This window comes from Streptopelia decaocto, assembly GCF_964273445.1.
Source record: "Streptopelia decaocto genome assembly, chromosome: 6".
In the NCBI taxonomy this organism is placed as follows: Eukaryota; Metazoa; Chordata; class Aves; order Columbiformes; family Columbidae; genus Streptopelia; species Streptopelia decaocto.
Genome location: NC_138660.1, coordinates 57825163 through 57849161, shown reverse-complemented (window position 1 = coordinate 57849161; position 23999 = coordinate 57825163). Strand labels below are relative to the sequence as shown.

At 40.9% G+C, this 23999-nt stretch overlaps 1 protein-coding gene across 7 annotated transcripts in view; it reads right to left on the bottom strand.

Moving 5' to 3' along the window:
- Positions 1-23999, bottom strand: part of KALRN (kalirin RhoGEF kinase) — a 513163-nt gene that overhangs the window by 192822 nt on the left and 296342 nt on the right. For all 7 annotated transcript variants that reach the window (XM_082056725.1, XM_082056718.1, XM_082056719.1 and 4 more), the window contains 2 exons: positions 12121-12290; positions 3339-3513 (listed from right to left, as the gene is read on the bottom strand). In XM_082056725.1, coding sequence (XP_081912851.1) covers positions 3339-3513; positions 12121-12290 — 345 coding nt within the window. The remainder of the gene's footprint in view (positions 1-3338; positions 3514-12120; positions 12291-23999) is intronic.

Below are 23999 nucleotides of genomic sequence, written 5' to 3'. Positions count from 1 at the left end.
ATTTTCATATCTGGGGAGAAAGGTAAAAGCAGGAAAGTTTCCAAAGAACAAATGACAGTCAGACACTTTCTAAATAAAACTAAAGGCAAATCACTCAATTGTGATTTATGAGTTTGAACGAATCCTAATATTTTTGTTTGCATTATTAATTACAAAGGAGAGAGAAAGGGTGGTAAGGAAAATAAACAGAATTAAAAATGCTTGGTACCAAAACTGGATGGAAAGAGACAACATGATATGCAACTGTTCTCTGAGAGTGAGCTCTCATGTGCAGCCTTCCCTAAAGCTGTTGGAAGCAGATGGGCTCCCACAGCCACATCCCTCTGGCTTCCTCTAGAGAGAGGCCAGATTTTCCTCTCACCAGAGTTCCCAGAGAAGGGTCCTCATTGTAAGGGATTCCCTGAAACACAAGAAGCTGAGAACCAAGGGTGAGAACACAGACCTGAGGGGGGACAATGGGAAACTCAATGCTTGACAAGGCAGAAGCAATGAAGAGGACAAAGATCTTCATGTCTGGGAGGTGGAGGGCCAGCTTTCTGCAGATGTTTTGATTTGTGTGAGTGCAGGAAGGAGAGGGATTAATGTGGCTGCAGCAGGTAGAGGGGTTTTGTTAGGGATGTGGTCAACATGGCACTGCTCTTTGGACAGATGGGAGGGGGCTTATCTATGCTAGAAAAGGAGAAAGTCATTTGACAATCATACTGGTACACAGTATTTCTTAATCTATGCAGATCTAGGCTATTACGGAAAATTAAAAGCTAAATACCTTTCCAGTCATAGCTCAAGCTACTTGTCTTCAGTAGAAAAAAATACTTCATTTCCTGTTTTAAATTTACTCATTTTCCCTTAAAAGCTCAGAATAGTCAACCGTCAGAAATACTACATGCTTTTTAAATATGGTAATGAAAAAATCTTTTTGCTTCTCAACAGTGGTATGAGATTATTTTGTTAATTTTGATACCACTTTCTTACTGATTTGGAATTTTTATTACATGGCTGAGGCAACTGACTGCAATCTACTTTATAAGGATCATTATTGTGTCAATTTGAGCCAATTCAGCTGTCGTTTGAAATGCATAGCATACATGTGTCATTTAATATTTTATTTGAAATTGCCTTTTTCTTCATTATGCATCAAACTGTTTTTTCTTGTTTAAGCACTAAATATAGTTATAAAATTTAATATACTGACCTGGATGTATTTTTCATTGTGTGTTCACTTATAAATTAAATTTAACAATTACTCTAAAATTAAAAAATATTTTTCAGATAGAAGGAGCTTTCAAAATAAAATCATCTGCCTATAGACTCCCTTTGAATTATATTCTCAGATTTGCTTGTAATATGAATGCTGCAGAGGGAATTCAGATGTTCTTATGATAAAAAATAGTAAATCTAGAGTGACAACTAAGTGGTGATTTTCTTCAAAATCCTTTCTAGCTAATCTGATTATAGAAGACTCTAAAGCACATTTTGAATTTTAAATATCTTCATGTATCACAGCCGCTCCAAATGTGTCTGTGAATACACAGAAATAGGATTCATGCAGAAACAAAACAGAGGGATCTGCATAGTATTCTCATCTCTGGTACCACGATAAGTCACGTCATCTGCTGATGCCTCAGTTGCCCCATCAGTAAAGCAAGCCACGGTGGTAACAGCCTTTCGAGTTTTGATTTAAAGACTATGTACAAAAAAAAAAAGAATTTGAAAACAGTATTTTTTTTTTTAAGATCTTCACTTAAATTAGCATAATTCTAGGCTCAGACCTAGAATTTGCAGTGAAACAGGCTGAGATCTTAATGAATGACTCACATGGGTTCACCATGTACAGCCTACAGACACATTTGGGTGTTCCAGAAGAACATACTGTTTTTTTCACTTTTTTTCCCCTTCACTTTTGAAAACACAGGTGCCATTTATAGCTACATCAAGTATATGCATTCACAGTCCATGTATATCTCTAGAGTAAAAGTCTCAATTATTCAACATTTGCCACACCATTGTATCAAAATATCATCTATTTAAATATAGGAGATACTACTGTTACTGCAGGCTCCAGAATTTTGAATGCAGGATTCTTGAGATGAAGTATGTTATCTGACAGGAAATACATACATTTATACTTATATGCACATACAAACAATACTGTCTCTCAAGAACAAAGAGGCTGTCTATAACTGGTAAGTAAAATGGAACTATTCTAATTTACATACATAACAAGCACTGTGGAACAGACTTCAGTACAGTACCTAAATAAGCAGTCACAACAGGAAAACTTAGATGCTTGGTGATTTCTATTCTGGCAACAAATTATAGACCAAGATGCATAAAATCCTCTGTTTTCAGCCTTTTATTCCACTGTTATTCATCATGCCATGTCTTAAAATAAACACAAAGTACAACACAGCATTCTAAGGCTCCCATTAATTACCAATACTCACCTTGAGATTACCTACAGATTGACAGACACCACCTTCAGGCACTCATCATAAAACACTTAAAGTGGCTCCATGAACTGACAGTGGGAAACAGGAGTAGGAACATACCCCAGAAGGGACACAAGCACTGACACATGGCTTTCATGGACTTCGTGCACAAGTTAACATACATGTTGTTCTTTATGCACCATGTTGTATTAGAATTACAACAGGTAATTAGTGAGATTGGCTGGAGTCTCTTCGAAGTTCCTCTGTCCTCAATTATTAATGCTCTGATGAGTTTTCCATCCAGTGCTTTTGATTTCAAAACAGAAGTACAAATCAGAACTGAAAGATCATTTTTGCATGAGGCCATAAAAATATACTTTGCCTTTCCTTTTTTTTTTTTTTTTTTTTTTAAATTTCCTTTTTAAATAAAGCTACTGTAATGGTTAGAAAAAGCTCATATTTTAAATATCCTTTACTTTAATGCATGAAGTGTTTTTTTCCCTCAGTGGTTTAAAACCAAGCACGTACCTGTTTGTATGCATCTATGTTTGTATGTAAAGAGACAAACCTCACTTATGAGTGATACAGAACTTCCAAATCCCTGAGTGACTGCTGTCAGTAAAGACTTATAACAGGAACATCTTATAAAGCTTCTCTGCAAAGCAGGCAGATTCTCAGCATAGTCAGTTAAGCAGACACAAATCTATTTCAGTGTATTCTAGCTGTATACCCTAAAGCACATTTTTAGTTTCAACATGCCTAATTTAAAACCTGCTTGTAACACTTCTTCTTCCTCACTGGACAGCTGAGCAGAATTAAACAGCTCCAAGTTTATCCTAACAGAGTGTGTTTACATCCACTCCCTCTCCCACAGCTCTACCTTTCTCAGGTCACGCAGCCAGCTCTTACCTCTATGGTGTACTGCTCAAAAATCCGGAGCTGAAGGAAAATGTCTAGCTTAATTTTCCTCTCATGGAAGAGCTCTTCCATCTGTACTTGGGCCTCGTCGAGCTGCTGAAGGACAGATTCAATGTGGCTGATGGAGCTATTGTGTGGAGTCTTATTGTTGGAAACAGCAGAGTCCCTGTAGCAAGGCAGAGAGCGTGGTTAAAGCTGAGCTTTAAGGCAGGCAAAAGAGCAAGAACTACACGTTTGTGATTCTGCGTGCTGCCGAGAAGCAGACCCAGGCACAAAGGGCTGAGGTGTATGCAACCCTCGTCTCTTCTACTCGCTGAAATCCTGCCACTCCTGAGCTTGGCACAAAGTTTGAACAAGAGGGATCATCTTTTCTTGTGTCATGACACTGTGACCTTACACACTTGGGAGGGGAACAGGAGGAAAATGGCTCTTCAATCTCAATGGCTTTCTTGAGGAGATTGGCTGGCAATCCCCTTTCATGCTACAGGGTTGCCTGCTCCAGCCTACCCTCACACCAAAGTTGGGGATGCTGTTTAGCCAGCTTTACAAATTAATTTTGTGCATTTGATTTATTACTTACAGGCTAATGGAATCAGAATTAGCAGCATTTTAGACCAAGGGGTAGGGATGCCTTATTATGTTATTATGTGATACAGCAATAGATGCAGAATATGGTGCAAAAATCTCCACTGAAATAAAACACCTTTTGAACACTGCAAAACGGACTCTGATTTGTTTTTTCACTAGGGTAAATGAAATGAGACATGCCTGTGACAGGTCAGATACTGCTCCATCAACAGGTTCCATATACAGGCAGCAGAAAGGAGGTGTTTCATGGATAAAGAGGTTTTGCAGACATAGCTGAAATTTATCCTCAAATGTGCCACACAAAGTCCCCCAACTTTAACAAGAACCAGAAAGGAAACCCAGAAGCCATAATTTAATCTTAACTTTGATACTTCAGCTAAAACAAGATTTAGATGCAATGGTTTTCTCTCTCCATGCTTAAACCAAGCCAACTGAAAACCTGTGACCTGGAAGGTTAACAGGATGAAGACGGTAAGCCAGCAGATCCATCATAAGCCATCAATATTTCCTATCGATCTCCAGTTCTGCCTTAGAGAATGTGGTGGGGACAATTACAACGCCAACAGCACATACTGTACTACTGGCACAACAACAAACTCCTACGTGTGCAGAGAACCGACTGACAATATTGGAAGACAAGCAAAATGCTGCCAGGTCACCACGTTGTCCCACAGGGACCAGATGCAGCTGGGAGCCATTCTTCTGGCCATCTAACCACGGCTGCAGAGTAGAGGTGTCTGTGAAATCTCCCTGGTGGTGGAAGAGTGCTCATACGTTCCCAATTTTTAGCTTTGTATTTTCCTTTTCTGGGTTGAATTTTCCCTCCGTAAACATCTACCAAAGCATTTGTAGCTTTCTACAGAGTGCTTGTGCTTTGCTCTTTGTAAATTATCATCACGTAGGGTCAGATCAAAACAATGTACAGTCAAATGTTAATTGAACACTTGTCAGTGAGCATAATTGAGATTAAAAAAAAAAAGTATAACCTTTCACAGATATTTTAAATTGAAACTAGGCACTGACACAAAGTAATTTCAGGTGAGTTTAAAACACACCTTAAAGGTTCTAAAGCAACAAACCACACATATTATTCTGTTTTCATGATGTGTCTTAAAGGAACAGAAGAAACATTTGCCTGGACATCTGAAGACAGAATAAAATTAAAAAATGCAGAATAGTATTAACTGCATAGTGGTTTGCTCTTTGGATGTGTTTCACTGCTTCTTCCTCAAATACTTTTTGTTTGATAGACTGAGATTCAGATGCTCCAGCATTATTGTGAAGCAAGTACTACCACCTTTCCTTGCTTATAAGGGAATATTACACCAATATTACTGTCTCCAGGTGATACAGTTCCTGCCCCACTCAGTCTTGTGTTTTCACCTTTTTGGTGACCACAAGATCTATCTCTGCCTCCACATTAGAGCTATACAGAGACAGAATGAAGATAGCAAGTCGAGATTTTGACACTATGGATGTACTACAGGCCTTATTCAATCAAATTCTGTTTCCTTCAGTCAGCACCTGTCTCCTGTGAAAGGACATGAAATATGTCTTCATTCAAATGCGGGATTATTCCTAGTCACATATTATCTAAATGACTCAATGAATTATTCAAGACTGGTGTTGAATAATCTCTCACAGGATCTAAAGACACACTTGATTTTAGAAATTATTTTTAATTAAACATTTCACTCTTCAAATCACAGTATCACAGTATCACAGTATGTTTGGGATTGGAAGGGACCTCAAAAGATCATCTAGTCCAATCCCCCTGCTGGAGCAGGAACACCTAGGTGAGGTCGCACAGGAACATGTCCAGGCGGGTTTTGAACGTCTCCAGAGAAGGAGACTCCACAACCTCCCTGGGCAGCCTGTTCCAGTGCTCTGTCACCCTCACTGAGAAGAAGTTTCTTCTCAAATTTAAGTGGAACCTCTTGTGTTCCAGCTTGATCCCATTACCCCTTGTCTTATCATTGTTTGCCACTGAGAAGAGTCTGGCTCCATCCTCATGGCACTCACCCTTTATATATTTATAAACATTAATAAGGTCCCCCCTTAGTCTCCTCTTCTCCAAACTAAAGAGACCCAGCTCCCTCAGCCTTTCTTCATAAGGGAGGTGCTCCACTCCCTTAATCATCTTCGTTGCCCTACGCTGGACCCTCTCCAGCAGTTCCCTGTCCTTCTTGAACTGAGGGGCCCAGAACTGGACACAATATTCCAGATGTGGTCTCACCAGGGCAGAGTAGAGGGGAAGGAGGACCTCTCTCGATCTACTAACCACCCCCCTTCTAATACACCCCAGGATGCCATTGGCCTTCCTGGCCACAAGGGCACAGTGCTGGCTCATGGTCATCCTGTTGTCCACCAGGACCCCCAGGTCCCTTTCCCCTACACTGCTCTCTAATATGTAATCTCCCAACCTATACTGGAACCTGGGGTTGTTCCTGCCCAGATGCAGGACTCTACACTTGTCCTTGTTAAATTTCATCAGGTTATTCCCTGCCCAGCTCTCCAGCCTGTCCAGGTCCCGCTGGATGGCAGCACAGCCCTCCGGCGTGTCAGCCACTCCTCCTAGCTTGGTGTCATCAGCAAACTTGCTGATAGTACACTCAATTCCCTCGTCCAAGTCGTTAATGAATATATTGAATAATATTGGCCCCAGCACTGACCCTTGGGGCACTCCACTAGATACTGGCCTCCAACTAGACTCCGCACCATTGACTACCACTCTCTGGCTTCTCTCCCTAAGCCAGTTTGCAACCCACCTCACTACTCTATTGTCTAGACCACACCTCCTCAACTTAGCTGTGAGGATGCTGTGGGAGACTGTGTCAAAGGCTTTACTGAAGTCAAGGTAGACAACATCCACCGCTCTGCCACCATCCATCCACCTTGTTACATTCTCATAAAAGGCTATGAGGTTGGTCAAGCATGACCTACCCTTGGTAAAGCCATGCTGACTGCCCCTAATAACCCTCTTATCCTTGATATGCCTTGAGATGGCACCAAGGACAAGCTGTTCCATTACTTTCCCAGGGACAGAGGTGAGGCTGACCGGTCTATAATTACCCGGGTCCTCCTTCTTGCCCTTTTTGAAGACTGGAGTGACATTTGCTTTCCTCCAATCCTCGGGCACCTCTCCCGTTTCCCAAGACTTGGCAAAGATGATGGAGAGCGGTCCAGCAATGACTTCAGCCAGCTCCCTCAGCACCCGCGGATGCATCCCATCTGGACCCATGGATTTATGAATGTCCAGACTATTTAATTGCTCCCTAACCCAGTCCTCATCGACTAAAGCAAACTCCTCCATTGACCTGGCTTCATCCGGGGTCTCAGGGGTACAGGGCTCCCCAGGACAGCCTCCGGCAGAGTAGACAGAGACAAAGAAGGCATTCAGTAATTCTGCCTTCTCTGTATCTTCTGCCACCAGGGCACCCACCCCATTCATCAGTGGGCCTACATTGCCTCTGGTGTTAGTTTTATCTGCTATGTATTTGAAAAAGTTCTTTTTGCTGTCCTTGACCCCTCTCGCCAGCTGTAATTCTAAGGAGGCCTTGGCTATCCTAGCTGCCTTCCTATATCCTCTAACAGCAGCCTTATATTCCTCCCAAGTGGCCAGCCCCTGCTTCCATGACCTGTAAACTCTCCTCTTCTGCTTGAGCATACCCAACAGCTCCCTATTCAACCACGCAGGCCTCCTGGCTCCCTTCCTTGACTTCCTACGTGTGGGGATGCTCTGATCCTGAGCGTGGAAGAAGCAATCTCTGAATGCCACCCAGCTATCTTGGGCCCCTTTTCCTTCAAGCAGTCTTGCCCATGGGATTTCCCCCAGCAATTGCTTGAAAAGGCCAAAGTTAGCCCTGCTGAAGTCCAGGGTTGCAATTCTACTTGCTATTCTGTTCCTGCCACATGAGATGCTGAACTCCACCATCTCGTGGTCACTGCAACCCAGGCAGCCCTCAACCTTTACTGCTTCGACCAGACCCTCCTTGTTAGTGAGGATGAGATCCAGCAGTGCACCTCTCCTAGTCGGCTCCTCCACCATCTGCATGAGGAAGTTATCATCAATGCACTGGAGGAACCTCCTGGACTGTGGCTGGCTAGCTGAATGGTCCTTCCAGCAAACATCAGGGAAGTTAAAATCACCCACAACAACCATGGCCTGTGACTGTGAGGCCACTCTCAGCTGCCCATAGAAGGCCTCATCAACTTCCTCAGCCTGATCTGGCGGCCTGTAGCAGACGCCCACAACAGTGTCAGCCCTGCCAGCCTGCCCCTTGATCCTGATCCATACACTCTCAACTCGCTCGTCATCCGCTCCTGGGCAGAATTTAGTACATTGTAGTTGCTGTCTCACATAGAGAGCAACTCCACCACCACGCCTGGCTGGCCTGTCTTTCCTGAAAAGGGCATAGCCATCCATGACCACATTCCAGTCATGTGAACTGTCCCACCATGTTTCTGTAATTGCCACCAGATCATAATCTCCCGACCGAACATAGGATTCTAGCTCCTCCTGCTTATTCCCCATGCTGCGCGCATTGGTATACAGGCATTTCAGGGAGCGAGCAGAGCACACCAGTTTCTCCCTAGGGGCATAGGAGGCCACCCGGTCCTCATCAGTTTTAGATTGCAGCCCCACTGGGACAAGCCCAGCTACAACCCCATCCCCCTTCGAGCCTAGTTTAAAGCTCTCCAAATGAGCCCAGCTAATTCCTGCCACACTTGCATTTCAGTGGCTGATGCAATGCAAAAATCAAAGTGTAATAATCTGGTATTTTTTCCACAGTCTCCTCATACAAGGCCTTGGCAATCTCTGTACGGTCTGATTTAAGAAAGATCTCCTTCAAGAAAAAGAAATTTCTGAGATTAGATTCTTCTGCCACAAGATTTCAATTTCTTACTCTGTCTGGTGACGAACAATTCTGGGAAAGAATTCATGGGAGATCCTTACTAGTCTCAGAAAGAACATGCAAGAGAGCTATAAACTGCAAGGAAATTATGGGAAAAAAATACAAAATAAACTTTGGGGAATGTAAAATTTGTCTTGCTGCAATGCTGTTGAGTTTGTTCAGAAAGAACATCGTGCTTCTGAAACCACTTCCAGTACTTTAATGGGGAGAAAGCTTGGTGAAACACACCTGTTATCAACAGCTGAACTACTGGAAAGAAGGAAAGTTATGTAACTCTTCACTGTCTTTTTTTTCTTTTGTTTTCCCCAACATTCCTGTTCTTTTACATCTCCCTGGAAAAAGTCATTGTTTTGCCTTTCACAGATGTGCAGAACTACTGTCCCCAGCAGCGTTTCTGAAAACACAGTTCAAAAGATTTGCTTTGGTGTTGACTCCTGAGAATGATGATCACCTCAGCAAAACACTGATAAGGAAGCATGAAAAAAGTGTTTCCAATGCTAACCATGACATGTACAGTGCTGCTAAACAGGCCTATTTTATTCCTGACAGGTATGGTTGACTGATGCAGAGCCACAGAGGCCCTGAAGACCTTCTGTGAAGAGCAGTCCCAGGCATTGTATTTAACTAGTTTAGGCAGCTGAGCTTTTCCTAAGCTGTCTGGAGGAGACACAAAGTGCTACTGCATACATGGTCTTCTCTAAACCAGTTTGTGTTCTCTGAGAGCTGACGACAGGAAATGTAAAGTTTTTCAAAGTCCCATTAGATTTATTTGGTTTAACCTGTGGTATGGCATGTGTGGTAAGAGCAGTGTATGTCATTCTCTTCATCATCGTAGCATTTCCAATCTTCAACTATTCACATCAGGCACAAGGTGATTCACACTGCAATGCTGTGTTAAGGAAAGACAGCAATTCTAATTTTTCCTCCTTTCCTTTACCTGTGCGTTCTTTACTTTTGCCATCAGCCACAAAAGCTGTTAGAGTGGGTGCACACAGAGACGGTTTCACGTTTTTTCTTACACAGTTCTGTTTCACTTTTTGAAAGAATCCAGGGTCGCATTACAGGCTTTGCAGTTAGGGTGTTCCTGACAATTCGGATCTACAAACCTTTGCATGCGCTAAGGGCTGCTGTCCTTCAGACAACTGTTCTGTGTTTAATCTGAACTTTATCAGAAGCAGGGGATCACTTTGCACAAATATGTCTACCCTCTTTGACCTTGCTCACTGCTCGGAATACAAGCCAGACCCCCAAAACAGCGTTTCTTTGTTAAATACAGCTGCCACAAAACCTCTCTTGGAATTTCACAAATGTTTAGGCATGACACCAGTTCCAACAAAAGTCTGAAACCTGTGGCCACCCTTACTTTTCAAAGACTGAAACTAAGAATTGACAAAGTATACATTAACAAAAGCTGAAGCCTCACACACCATCTCCCAGTTCACCTCTTCCACTGCATGACCTTGCAGCTGCCACCTCAGCCTTTCTCCAATAACTGCTCTTTATACTGATGTTCCACCAGCTTCTTGGTTCCAAGTATTGCCCTGGCCACTCTCCAACTCCACATGCCACTTTCCTACTGACTCAGGTGTAGGCAAAAGCTTTTACATCAGTCCCACAGTCAGTACCAGGACTCCTTCAATAGATACATTTTCTGCAACCCTACACTCCACCTGATGTGCTTATATAGGGTACCTTGCAGGCTCTTCACCATGGGTATTCATGCTGAAACGATGTTATATGAATAGATGGGATGAACAACAAAAAAAATCTTCTCACTGCCATTTTGTGATCTCATAGAAATGCCCTAAACTTTGCAAAAAGTTTCTCTGCATAAAGGGTAATTACCATGCAGACCTTTGCCTGACCTGTTACGGCTGGCCATACATACATTCTTATCTAAAACCCCCTCCTTTTGGCAGCTCACTTACTTATCAGCAAAGATGGATGAATGGAGCCTACCTGTGTCTACTCCTGATCCTTCTTTTCCAACTCTGATTTCAGCAAGCAATACCACAGCTTGAGTTCCTGGCCATGCCCCTGTGATGTGGACAAGCCACATACAAGAAGACTAGGGATTTACACAGGCTCTCCTTTCAAATCTCTTTTTTTTTTTTTTTTCCTGACCCAGAGGAGAAGATTGCATCCAGGGCGATAGGAAAAGATACAAAGGGAAGCTCAGCATGCGGCTGTAGTAAAAGACTCAGGGACTCCAGGAGGGCTCTGAAGGGCAGAGCTCCACCAGGGTCCTTCATCATCTGCTCTGCTCTAGAGAACCTCCGGCTTTTCCTATCATGGCTCATGGTTTTCTGCACTTCTCATGTGAGAACTGAAGGCATCAGATTAGGAAAGCTCAGGGTGAGGAGAATGACATAACTCTCTGGGACAGTCTCCAGTGAAAAACATAAGACCTGGCAGATTTGCCTATTCTGTATGTATACAGAACATACATACTACGTACATGTAGATAAAGACAATCTGTAACAATACAGAGATCTAAAGAATAAGTGGTGTGTTGGACTTGGTTTTCAGCTCAGTAGCAACTCTAAAGGGCAGGAAAACTCCACTGCTGTCAACAAAGTTAAAGCCACAGAAAACCATTGTAAATAACCACAAATAAGAGGGATCTCACAAGTCTTGTGTAAGCTTACTCTGCAAACATTCATTCTACTACGCTTACAGACTGAGAAAGCAAAAAAACCCCAACTTCTTGGACCCAGTCTTTTAATATATTTTTAATCAGGTAAAATGAGCTGTTTCAATTCATAATGCAAGTAGAACTGGCAGTATAAGAGCCTCTTTGACAGCATGAATAAACCCCACATGGACAAAGATAAATAGAAGGCTGCTGCATGCAAAATGAAGGAGTGAAGATTGTTAGACACGTGTATATTTTATTAAGAGGAATACATTTCTACTTCAGGAGTACCCATATAAATAATAAGGCCTCAGCTCATAACCATTTAACAATCTTCTATAAATATAAACTAAAAATATTCACATGAAACACATTTGTTTCAATACACTTCACTGTGGCTATAAATACTCTCTCTGTCAAATAGGAACCCATGCTGATCCACAGACTAATCAGTCCACACAAATCACTCCTTGCAATTTCAATAGAATACTCAAACAATTTGAAGAGTCATAAATAAGCAAATAATTTAAAAAACTCTCTCAATTAATCCTAACTTACAGTTCCCTGTTTATGCACATATAAACCACAGGATACACCAGATTTCTCAGCACCTGTCCTCCAGGTGGATGCTTACCTGAGCTGTTGGATTAGATCTTCCCCTTCTTTAATAACATTGAGGGTAGCATCCAAGGTGGCTGTTTGTTGCTGCTGAAACTGTTTGATAAGCTCCTGAACCGCATCCACAGAGTCAGCACAGACATCCTCTAAGAGCTCCTTCTGCAGATCTTCCATCCATGTCCACAGCTGGGAAGGAGGGGAGGGAAATATAAATCACAGAGAGATTGAGATTTAACCCTTTTGCTCTCTAATTCCAGATCAGTAAGCATTAACTACGGTTGCATGTTTCACATGAAAACTGACCTAAAGTTTGTAAAAACAAAATGATGCACTGGTCATTGATTTTGGTTGATGCAATTCCACTTTAAAGCAACAAGTAATATAAATATAATATCAATAATAACAATTAATTTGCATATCAGTTTATTGTATGACAACAACTAATTATATTATTCTGATTAACTCATTACAGAAGCAACAAATTACAATGCCCTACAGCTGTGATAATCTGACCCTTTCAGGAGCTGTGTGCTATCAGCTGATACTAATTTCACATGCAGCTGAAGCCTGTTGCAGAACAGAACTAAAATCTTTGGTAGTATGTATGGTACTGGCTGGAGTCCAGCTGTGCTTGCTCAGTTATGCCTTCCCAGGCAGAGGGTTATGTGGAGGGTTTATGGGGTTTTTTTTGTTTGTTTGGGTTTTTTGTGGCTTTCTGTCACTTACTCCCCTCCTCAAAATGCACTTCAGATTCTGGTTTTTAACTTTGGGAAAATCCAAACATAAGATACAGCAATATCACCAATCAATCCCCTGCAGATCCATTAATTTTAAATAGTCTTGACTAGCAATTTCAAAACAACAACAAATCATTTGAGTAAGTGCTTAGATGAGAATTTCCAGCCAGCTGTTCATCAGAGATCTGGACAGTGGCAGGCAAACCCCAGCAGCCTTTCCTTGGCTGTAAAGGCTTAAAGCGAACGGAGGTTTCCCCTTTAAGCTTGCTCTGAAAAGCGAGTGTAAAATTGCACCAACCGAGCTGGCAGTCTGCCATCAAATCCTAATGACTCCACCGGAGAGACTATTTTCTGTGCCATGCCTGCCCCATTAACCCACATTCTGCTGGTATATTCTGCAAGGTAGCATAGAAGTACAGGAGTGGGAGGCAAGACATTACCCCAGCACAGGGGGACATGTCAAAGGATGTGGTGCTGGTGGCAGCAGGGCTGCACTGCTGCCTGCCCAGCCTGGGAGCTGCAAAGCAGTTTGTCTCCAAGGGAGAGAGAAGTACACGTGAAGCAGGCAACAGACGTCGTGTGGGGGTGGCAAAAGAGCTGGTAAAATGTTCCTGTTCAAAACAAGACGCACTGGATCCCCATCCTACCGGATTTCTTCTGGGATTGTGAATTCCACGTGTCCAAGTAAAATGAGAGGAGGAGAGGGACTGTGTTAAGCATCAGCTGGCAAATCTTCTCACAATTAGAGTCCAAGCCCAAGGCCGGTCATCAACTGTTACACTATATGCACACTACTGACTTCAAGGATATCATCCTGATCTAAACCAAAATAATCAAAATCAGAACCTCTCCCATCACTGCTCATGACACCAGAAATGGGAAAGCCCAGCTCCCTGTGCACTGTCCCCACCTCTGCTACTGGGTCCTTGCTGGAGAGGCTTACAAAGCCGAGTTTTAAAACATATCCATAATTTGAAGGCTTTTCAGTTAGATTTTCAGAGTCAGCTTTAAATATTTTGGGTAAACGCCTCTGTTTATTTATAAACAGTATCATAATGGCCTACCCACCTACTGGCCTAAAATGGAATGTCTTTGCTCAGATTATTTACATATTCTCACATTCTCAGAAGTACATGATACTAAAAGGCAACTATTAATAAAAGAAACAAATATAACTAAGTAGTCAGGCTTGTGAAGCAAATTAATAAAAACATGTTTAAAAAATCAAATACAGAGCTTTTTCTTTTGTGGCCTCAGCTCCAGGTGCAGAATTTTGGGAAGCCCTCATAAAGGAAAATGCATTCATGCCTTTATATATTAATTACATTCAGAATCTTCCTGGTTTTGATCTGATCCCTGCACCCACTCAAAGAGCAGGGACAGCTGGACTATAACAGGCGAGGATCAGGTTGTTTGGGAATATTGCTTTCTCTGCTTATCAGATCTTAAAGTAACAGAGCACTTTGTAAATAGAGAAAAATGGCCATGTGTGTAAATCATCCTTCTGTTGCAAGTTGGGAAAACCAGTAGCTTTTTAATTTCTTGCTGTTCTTAATAATATTTCATTTTTCCACTTAAGATAACAAAAAAAAAGCACAGGGAATTTCCTTCAAAAAAGAAAATGAAATAATGAACTTGCTTCATTATTAGAAACCTGGTCTTTTCTTGAAATTATCGTGTTAGAAAGGGTAGAGGAAAAAGTTTCTGATTCCCCACTGCAACCTCAGAGGAAAATCCCGTTTTCAGAAGTATCTCTGGAACCCAGTTTTCAGCAGCAGTCAGAAGGATTTGGACATTTAAGATCCTAAGTCACTTTTTGAGTATGCTTTTAAATCAAAGCTGTTTTGAAATACTTAAACATGAACTGTACTGTACTCACCTGGAACCTAAACACTCATTAATTTCAGAGAGCACTCAAATATATTAACTCTTATTAGCTTCAGATGTTTCCATTAATGACCTCTGATTGTAATGCATAATAAAATCTATCAGAATTTAGGTCATCCTTGACTCAGAGGCCTTTAATCCTTTAGACTCCACCAATCCCTGGGAAATCCTAATACAAAGAATCAGTCAATATTAACAAGATTAGGAAGATATTTCAGGAACCATTTACAATAGGAATCTGTTTCAAAAACCTCCTAGGTTATACGCTACAACTAACAGCACCTGAAATAAATTACTACCAAGCCCCACTTGTGAATGCCACAGCAAGAAAAAGATGAACTCCATGTCACTGCAACACCAATGTCAGAAGAGCTGTTAATCATAAAATAGAAATCCCATCCTGTTTGTCACAGCTCAGGAAAAATCAGTCCTTATTAGGGCTTGAGGTTTAATTCCAATGCATCTATTAAACTCTTTTTAAACAATCCTGACTAAACTCCCAAATCAATAGACACCTTGTGCATTTCCTAATTCATGCTTCAGACAGCTAACTACCTGAGATTGAGTGAACTGTTTCAGTTTTTCATAGAAATTTGGCATATTATACAGGACAACTTTTACCTCATATTTGCAGAAACTTACTTTCATCTTTTGTTCATAGCATGAGCAAAATTTGTGAGCATCTGTCCCATTCACATATATATTCCAAACTGCTGCTGCTGTGTATCACTCAATCCTGTACATGGGATGTATGTAGATACATGCAGACAGTTCAGATACTAACACAATATTTCCACATCCAGCTGTGGTGACTTTTACTAAACTTGCCAGTAATACACACATCCAGAAAAGGCGATAATCTCTGTCTAGTATTACTTAACACGTACTAAACCAAAGATACAGAATCCTGGAAAACAATGTAGAAATAACACAAAAACAAATTTTGTGCTTCCTTCAAATTGATCTATGATTTGGTATGATTAATTGGATATGGAAATACTAATGCATTATGTGGAAGATCATCAGAGAGATCCAGCCACAAGTCTGACTCATACAAACTACATTTAAAAATGTTGCAGTTGTCAGCTACACAGAAGTCTAAGGCAAATATCTAGCCTTAAAATGTCCATGATGAAGGACCACAGAGGCTTCAGAATTGAGGTTTTATTTATCAAGGTAACCATGGCTTTAAACAAGAAAAACAATTCTGTACTGATTGTTAAACCAGTGGAAAAGAAGAATAACCTCCCCCCCTCCATTTCTTTTGGGGGAGCATCTGGCACCTCTCATGCGTTGTAACAACTTCTGCGTCTTTCTTGGATGTAAAACACAGGCAGTTTTCCTCCATCCAAGAGACAATACAGCTCTTTATTCCCAGCTATTTCATCTGATGCAATACCCTTAATTTTACTCAAGTACTTAATGAGACCACTTATTGGAGGTTTGAAGGACATCTGTGCCTGTTACCTAGAAATTAATGCTTCTGACTTAGAGCAAGGGACCACTTTAAACAAAATCTAAAACCTAAAGAGACTGCTAAGAAAATCTTGCCTGCGTGTTTGGAATAACTACTAAACACCCAGTGTTTATATGCTGCTATTTGCAAATGCCAGAGATGAGTTTTAATCCCCTCAAAACCAGTTTAAAAACAATGAGTAATGAGACCAGTGAAAAGCAAAGAACAAGTCAGTTCAGTCCATGAGATCCACATTTTTTGCCAGTCATTCAAAACACAATATTAATGGAAACAAGCAACTTTCCAGGGTTCTATGTCAGAGAAGTGTCATGTGTTGCAGAGCAGTCCCCAAAGGATGCTCATGCCAAGTCACTAAAGTGAACATCCATGGCAGCCATGAAGGCTAGAGCAGAATGCAGAACCCAGTGAAATATGGGGACCTTCTTTTCCCACCCGATTTACACTGCATCCACTCCATGAGTTGTAACATAAATGTGCAGAAAACCAAGGTTGAGGAAAACAAATAAACATACAAACCAACCCCAAAACAAAAAAAACCCCACCAAGCATAGAGTTGCTCCAGAGAGAGATGTCCATCAACTCTATTTTCCTCTGCTACTACGCCAGGTTTATACAAACCTAGTCTAAGCTGTAACATCTAACTTTTTCATAATATGCATGAGCAAGTCACATAGACTCCAAGTTCAGGTTCATTTATGGGAGGACTTCAGCTTGTGCTGAAGCACCTGTTCAAGTTCTGTTGTGCACCACTGCACAGCCCTTAGGAAATTACCTTTTCTACCATGATTTCCCCACACCAACATGGTGGAGATAATAAAACTTTTCTGCACAATTAACCTTTAGCAGTTGATGTTTATTCACACTTAGAATGCATCCAGTGCCATTTCAGTTGAAAGAACTGATGGCTGTTATAAATTGGAAGCATATTTCAACCACATTGTCCTAAGTCACTTTCAAGGTCTCATGAAGATGTCAACAGAAACATAGAAAACAAGGTAGGTAATGATGAGCTGTAATGTGATTGCGTGCCACCAGCAAAGTGTCACACAATGACAGTAACAAGATGTGACAAGATGGGATACAACCAGACACTACATATGAAATGCCACAATATGCGACTTCCACAGTAAGATACAGGTGATGAGACACCCTGGTGCAAGAAGCAACATTATCAGATACCACCAAACTGTTGGGAAGAAACCACAAGTGGAAAGAAAAGGAACATTCTGTGAAGAAAAGCATCTGATCTCTTCCTAACCTTTTTCTTGCTTTTTCCCTTTTCCTTGCCAATTCCTTGACATTCATCCTTGGTTGGGCTGCATCTGGTGCTTCTGTATTCTGACACTTTTTAATTAGTAACCTTGCCTATGGCAAAAGGATTTGCAATGCCTAAACATCTGATGTTTTTTCCAAGTCCTGCATGGACCAGATTGATATAGCACAAAATAATCTCCTCTCAAGGGAAACGTGATTTGGGTAGTTAGGCGTACATCAGGGAGTGTGTAGATCCCCAGCCCAAGGTCATGTAAATGTAATTCAGGGATTATTCGCTCTGGGAGACGAAGTTGGCTTTTAACTGAAGAATCAGGTGTGCATGTTCTGTGCTGCTTCTGCTAGCGTCATGAATTGCAAAAACATGTTCCTCTTCTAGTATGATTTTAATGTAAGTTATTTGTAATTATGAATCTGGATGTAATTAACTGCAGTAATTGCACTAAGCAAATCAAATTCTGCACTTGATCATACTGATAACAGGCTTGGAGAAGTTCTTCCTACGTGAAAAGATTTACTCAGATTTACACTGGTGTAATACAGTACAATTTGGTGCAGAAGGAGCTTTCCATAGCTGTATAATATACATGACAAATTCAGCAATTTACTTAAATATATGCAGGAACCATCTCATTTTTCCCTAAATTGTTCACTGGTTCTGAACGTTTCATTACTTCTCAAATTGGAGTTGCATTACCTCTTCTCTCTGTGCTTTTTCCAGTGACTGGCCATATAATTTGCAGTCTTACCCCGTTCTGCTGCTTTAAACCTTTTGTGCAACTTTGTGCATTATGCCATAGGAATCTCAGAAATAAATCACTTGCAGCAACCCTGAATCACTCGGAAAACTGCAAAGGATTAAACAAACTATAGGACCTTGGGACTATGGGACATTCTTACTGGGTTCATCAGCCTGAACCACTACACTGACGCTAACCATTTTAAACTAGTTGTGCAAGACTCCATTGCATACGTGAACTTAAGTTGCAACAGAATGTGTCTTTTGAGTGAAGAGTGAATTACAGGAGTGTCCCTGTATGGCTCTGATGAAGATTTACTCAGTATGCAAATTATCACAGGCACCGGTTGCCCACTGTGTTGCCTTTATACACAGCAGTAAAAGCTGCAAGCCCACACAGTGGAACCGGGAGAAGCTCATCTTTGTCAGCTTCAGGAAATCGGGAAAATGGTCTGTAATATGACTAATAAAAAGGTACTTTGTGAGAGTTGGCACATTCTATTTAAAGGTGCTTGCAAAGCATCCTCTAGCTGCAGCATGAACGACTGTTATCTGGAGTGCAAGGCATATAGGCTGGAGACCCATCTCCATAACACACAAAACATGTGCAAGGACCTTCAAAAGCCAATTATGGTATCTGAGTGAAGCCAAGCAGTCGGTCAAAAGGCTGCTGAATGGCCTTAAAAATGTGGGTGGTAAAGAGTGAACTTAAATGCAGTCTACGGGAATCCTTTGGAGAGCACATGGCAGAATGGCAGAAAGTACTTCTCTTCCATCACCTGCCCTTGGTCTGCTTCACGTTCAGCTTCCTAAGATATGGTCTATATGGCTGCATTTACAGCATTTAATTCTTATTACCTTGATTCTGTCTCATGATTTTTTACCATCGCAGATGGCAGAATTTTATTCACTAGCCGTCTGGCCGTACTTCAAACTCCCCTGCTCAAGAGCGGGATGTGCTGCCAGAATACCACAGCTCTCTCCATTCCCAGCTTCTTAATCCTTCGTAAAAAAAATCCTCGTTTCTAGACAACAAATGGACAGGAAAGAGGGACACCCCATGCCACCCCAGCTGCCCTGGTTCCTTGGTCCCAGATCTTCTGTAGCTTTACAGAGAAGATTTAACTCTGCAAAGAGACCATCAATGTGAATGACTAGTGAATGTTTGCATTTTGATTGAAGCCACAGCCTACACTCTGGAGTCGGAGAGGGATTTGCTCTTATTTTGCTGCCTCATGGTAAATGATTGCTGATAACCCAGAGGGAACTTTTACATAGCTCAAACAAAAATAACACTTGTTAGAGCAGCAGAGCCCTCTCTATAGCCCAGATTATCGGAATAACAGTAAACTGGCAACATATCTGTCTTCTCCAAGGAATCTGCCACACAGGCAAAGGACTGCACACACGTTACCTGTATGTGGAGCTCTGGCCGTTCATTTCTACCATCTCTTCAATTCCCTGCATATCTACCTCTGATGGGAATATCAGAACGTATATGAACTGAGCACTTTAAAAAATCACCAAACAAACAAACAAATAAACCCCCAAAACAGTAAGAAAAAAAATCAAACCAGCAGTTACTTAATCTTTTATAAAAGCATTTTTTTTTCACCCCCTTGTCTTGTGATTTCTCTGCTTATAATATACTCCCATCAAGCTACACTGATTCAGCTCCCAGCAAAAACAACATTCATAGTTGTAAGAGGCATAAATTTAAGGTGTGATGTTTCACAGCCCTGCAGTGAGAGGAGGGGCAGATATTTTCAAAGTCTGATCCTGTATGCTGCTTGGCATGTATTTCAGCTGTTCATTTTATCCCATTGAAGTAACAAAATGTCTAGCTTTTGAACAAGGCAGGTGGTGCTTAATTCTAAACCTGAAAAGTGGTGAGATGTGAAATGACCAGTCAGTGAATACTTTATATGCAGAGAGCCAGTTTGGGTCATTTTTGTGGTTTAAGTTTTCATTGTTTTTTAAATCTGGCCATAATATGAGAAAAAGAACAAAAGCACTGTCCTGGACAGTAGTGTACAAGTGTGTGTAAGATCAATACTTTGTGGTAGACATTCAGAGATCAAGACCTTTTCAGGACTTCTAGAAGTTGTCAGCAAGTGGAATTGCTAAACTGATTATCACCTTCATCACAAATCTCTATTATCTAATGTGCGATTGGTCTGAAACCTCAACATTAACAGTTAAAAGTCAAACAACAAATTATTAAGTTCCATAACATTAACTTTGAATCCTGGGTCAATTTACAATGAATGACAGGATTTTACAATATATCCCAGAACCACTGTCACGTTTGTGTCATGATTAACTTTGATTCATTCTGTCAACTCTTCTGAAAAGAATCAACAGCAGCAGACCTTGGCCCCATGAGCTTTCTGTTGCCTGCTTCCCAGCAACTCTGCCACAATGCGAGGGCCAAGCCCTGTCAAAATTATTGACCTATGCTGAAGTAGTCTCCTAATCATGATATTCAACCGAAGCAGAGAGAATTTAATTTCACAGGCCTTGGTTATCAAGTAAAGTTAAGTTAGCAGTGCCTGCAATAAAACAGTGTTATTGTTCCTAAGTGACAGGGTAAACCCACTCCCATTACTCACTTGAGTAACCCAACGATATCTATGGGGTGACCAAGGTGACCTGCTGAACACAAATAATCTAGGTCTATATAGGAGGTTGCCTGACTCTTAATGGTCCAGGACTTTGCTTTCATTTTCTCATGGCCTTATCAGGCAAAGCTGTTCAGAGTGAAACTTTCCATACCAGGTATCTGCCTAAGGCTGAACTTGATGAATTTTGAGGTAAAAGGTCCAGAAAGAGAGGAAGGGGACTTACTTTCCCTGTGTTAGAAAAGGAGTCTTATTTCTTCGCACATGAGATGCACCAGACCCTCAAACGCTTTTAAGAGAGGGTTTGAAATTTTGCAGGGTTTAGCCTTGATGTCAAGAATATGCTCTTTGTCATCCCTGTGAAAATTTGCCCAAATTTGGTCACTCAGAAGATATCTGACAAGTTTCAGCTTGCACATGTTCAGTAAAAACCCGTTAAGAGTTTGGCAGTTCATTTTTCTCAATATGAAATATTTCCTGAACATACTTATCCCCCCATTCCATGAGCTGGGAAGTCTTGTCAGGCTCCACAGTGAGCTGCAAGCACTGAGTACCTTGTCCTATTGTTCTTCAAAACTACTAAGGGACAAAAAAGCACAGGGCACATGGCCTGAGGCCACACTACTGTCCCCTCCTGCTTTTTGCTCCTGTCTTGCAAGACCCAAGGCAACACTAAGGTGGCAATCTGAAACAGAGTGAGGTATGAGAAACCTGGAGGTGATAAAATATGCTTTTTGTGCCCTGAAGAGCTATGAAACAATTGCAGAACTGCTTTGCAGTTCAGGTAAGACCCATATACTGTAAATGGATCTAAATTGAGTGCAGTTTCTTCTTGTTCTTAAATCAGTAACTTCATTATCAGACAATACAACAAGTAACACAAGAAAACTTTACTTCCATTATACAGAGAATACACTGAGGTACATACACCTGCTCTTAAACACCTGCATTAATTCTGGAAGCTTAAAATCCTGTTGACAAAGCCAAGAATTTATTTGGGGGTAGATCTCACACACAGCTATCTATGTGTAGCCTCATCTCAATGCTTACTTGACAAAAGTAATTCCAAGGCCTTTCTATAACGTTGTTTAAATCCCCAGCACTGAAGCTGTATCAGAGACTGCTGGTAACCATATTTCCTGCCACTGTAAGCCAGGCAAAACAAAACTATGATTTCTAGAGAGAGGAAAAAACAATCTTTATGGAAAGTAAAGACATTTACAGGATGCTAAATCATCATTTATTTATGCAAGAGGATTTTCAAAGTCTTTAATGATACACAAATGGTGACAGTGCTCTTTTGTGTCTAAACTGTAAAGCACACTTCAGAACCATAAGTATAAAACTGTGAGACCAAGGTAAAATATTAAGATTGACACTAATTACAATGCATTTTTATTATTTGCCTTGAGGTTTTTGAGTCTTCAGGGTATGGTTTTATCACAACTGCAACCTCCCTCCAGGAGGCTCAAAAACTATTCTCTTTTAAACAAAATTAAATAACATCCACGAATCCTGTCTCATCATTTAATCCTAGCAGCTGAGAGCTCACAGAAAAACAAGAATTATCATGAGATTTGTGATAAAACTGCAAGATCTGACAATCTTGCCAATAACTGATTCAGATCTGAAATCACAACCTGAATTCAATCACACTTAATCCTGAGAGAAATGATTTGGGTATAAGTCTGTTAAATGTATTTATCCCACTGACAATAATTTATAACTTCACCCTGCCATACAGATAATTGGATTTGATTTTGAAAGTACCAGGTTTCTGCTCACACCATCAGGAATGTCTTGGCCTGAAAGGGTATAAAAATATTGACCTAAACTAAAAGAGCATAATGAGTACTGTAGGACAGTGGGACACACAGCATCTCTTTTATAGCCATGGCAATAGCACAGCTACGTTACTCATGAGTTATGACACTAACAATCACTTAGGGGACTGCTTTAAATTTATGCCTGTAAAATGTTTTTACCACACCAGAAAGTCATCATTTCAGCCTATTGCATGTATTCTTAAGTAAGGCCACTTTAAAAAATAACTCAGAATTATTGTTATGCTTAATTGACAGCTTTTTCCATATTCCTTCAACCCCATAAGTCACTGTTTAGCAGAAGGAATCCTCTTATAATGCTTTCACATGAAATGAGAGGTGATTCGAGGAGTCTACCATAGTATAAAAAAACCATTCTTAACTTTCATTGCTCATGGGATATCTGGATTTAAATGACTCCCTAATTCAACAGTATATATTTTACTGAAGAAATTCTAGCAAGGCAGATTACAAAAGCAAACATTTCTTTGACAAGTTCACATTCTAAAAGCAGGAGCTGTTAAAATATTCTTGGGTGCTGGGGATCTGAGTAGTCACATATGGGGATGAAGAGGTGGGCAGAGTATAGATGAAGCAGTGAGAAGTTCACAACCAATGCACTTACCTATGTCTGGGAATGATCACATCAGTAATGTAATTTATCTGTGCTAGTAACACAGTCAGAAGCAACATGTTCATTGCAGGAAGATATTTAGAACATTCCCATAAAAACATGTCAATAAGACCAATTATTTCTACTTAATTCTGCCTTTCACCAGTTCTGTCTCAGTAGATTAATATATCAAGAAATAATGAGTATTTGGGAAACTTAGATGAAAAATATGTCTAGGCCATAGTTTCCTGCATTATTGCCAAGAAAGCATGAAGGGAACTGCTTATTCATTTCCAGTGACATAAGAGAAACAGTTGTCAATATTTTAAGAAATTATTTTAAGAACTGCAGAAGATGAAATGAATAATGATGGTTATTATGAAGTAACAATGCCTTCTAGAATAATGCAAAATATGGCAGGTGTTAAACACGTTAACATGCCAGCCAAGCTACTTTCTCCTTGCCCCAAGACACTCCCAGGTGATGTCTTTGGATGGTCACAGGACAGTCCCACACCAGGCACAGCATGGCTGGTAGGAAGGGCAAGATTAATCAGGGAGGCACGTGTCAGCACCATAACTGGAACACCTCCTGGTAAAACAGCAGCAATGGATATCAGATATCTCTGTATTTTACTGCTGCGGCAAAAGGATTTTTTGCCCTGGCTTCTGCTAGAATTCACATCTGAATCCAAACTCTAACTCAGTTAAAACTGCTATTGACTTG